The 234-nt window shown below is 47.0% G+C and overlaps 1 protein-coding gene across 1 annotated transcript in view; it reads left to right on the forward strand.

Moving 5' to 3' along the window:
- Positions 1-84: 84 nt before the first annotated feature.
- CHGA (chromogranin A (parathyroid secretory protein 1)) overlaps positions 85-234 on the forward strand; it is a gene marked incomplete at its 5' end in the record, with an annotated part of 12,681 nt that continues 12,531 nt past the window's right edge. The window contains one exon of the mRNA XM_009695929.1: positions 85-131. Within this exon, the coding sequence (XP_009694231.1) occupies positions 85-131 (47 nt within the window). The remainder of the gene's footprint in view (positions 132-234) is intronic.

The raw sequence follows: 234 nt of genomic DNA on the forward strand, positions 1-234 counted from the left end.
TTAGCAGGAAGGGATTTCTCTACTTCTCTCCCAGAGGAGGAGAATAACGAGCTCTCTTTTTTTTCCCCTCCCCTTACCTTACAGCCATCTCCCTTCCCGTGACAAATGACTTGAATAAAGGTGACACTAAGGTAAGGACGGGCCTGTAGTGGAAGGGGTGAGTGAAGATGAAGGATGTGATGTTTAAGCTCCATGTAACTGGTTGGGTTTTGGCTGCTCCCTCTCAAATACTCT

Source organism: Cariama cristata, unplaced genomic scaffold, assembly GCF_000690535.1.
Source record: "Cariama cristata isolate BGI_N322 unplaced genomic scaffold, ASM69053v1 scaffold4902, whole genome shotgun sequence".
NCBI classification, from domain to species: Eukaryota; Metazoa; Chordata; class Aves; order Cariamiformes; family Cariamidae; genus Cariama; species Cariama cristata.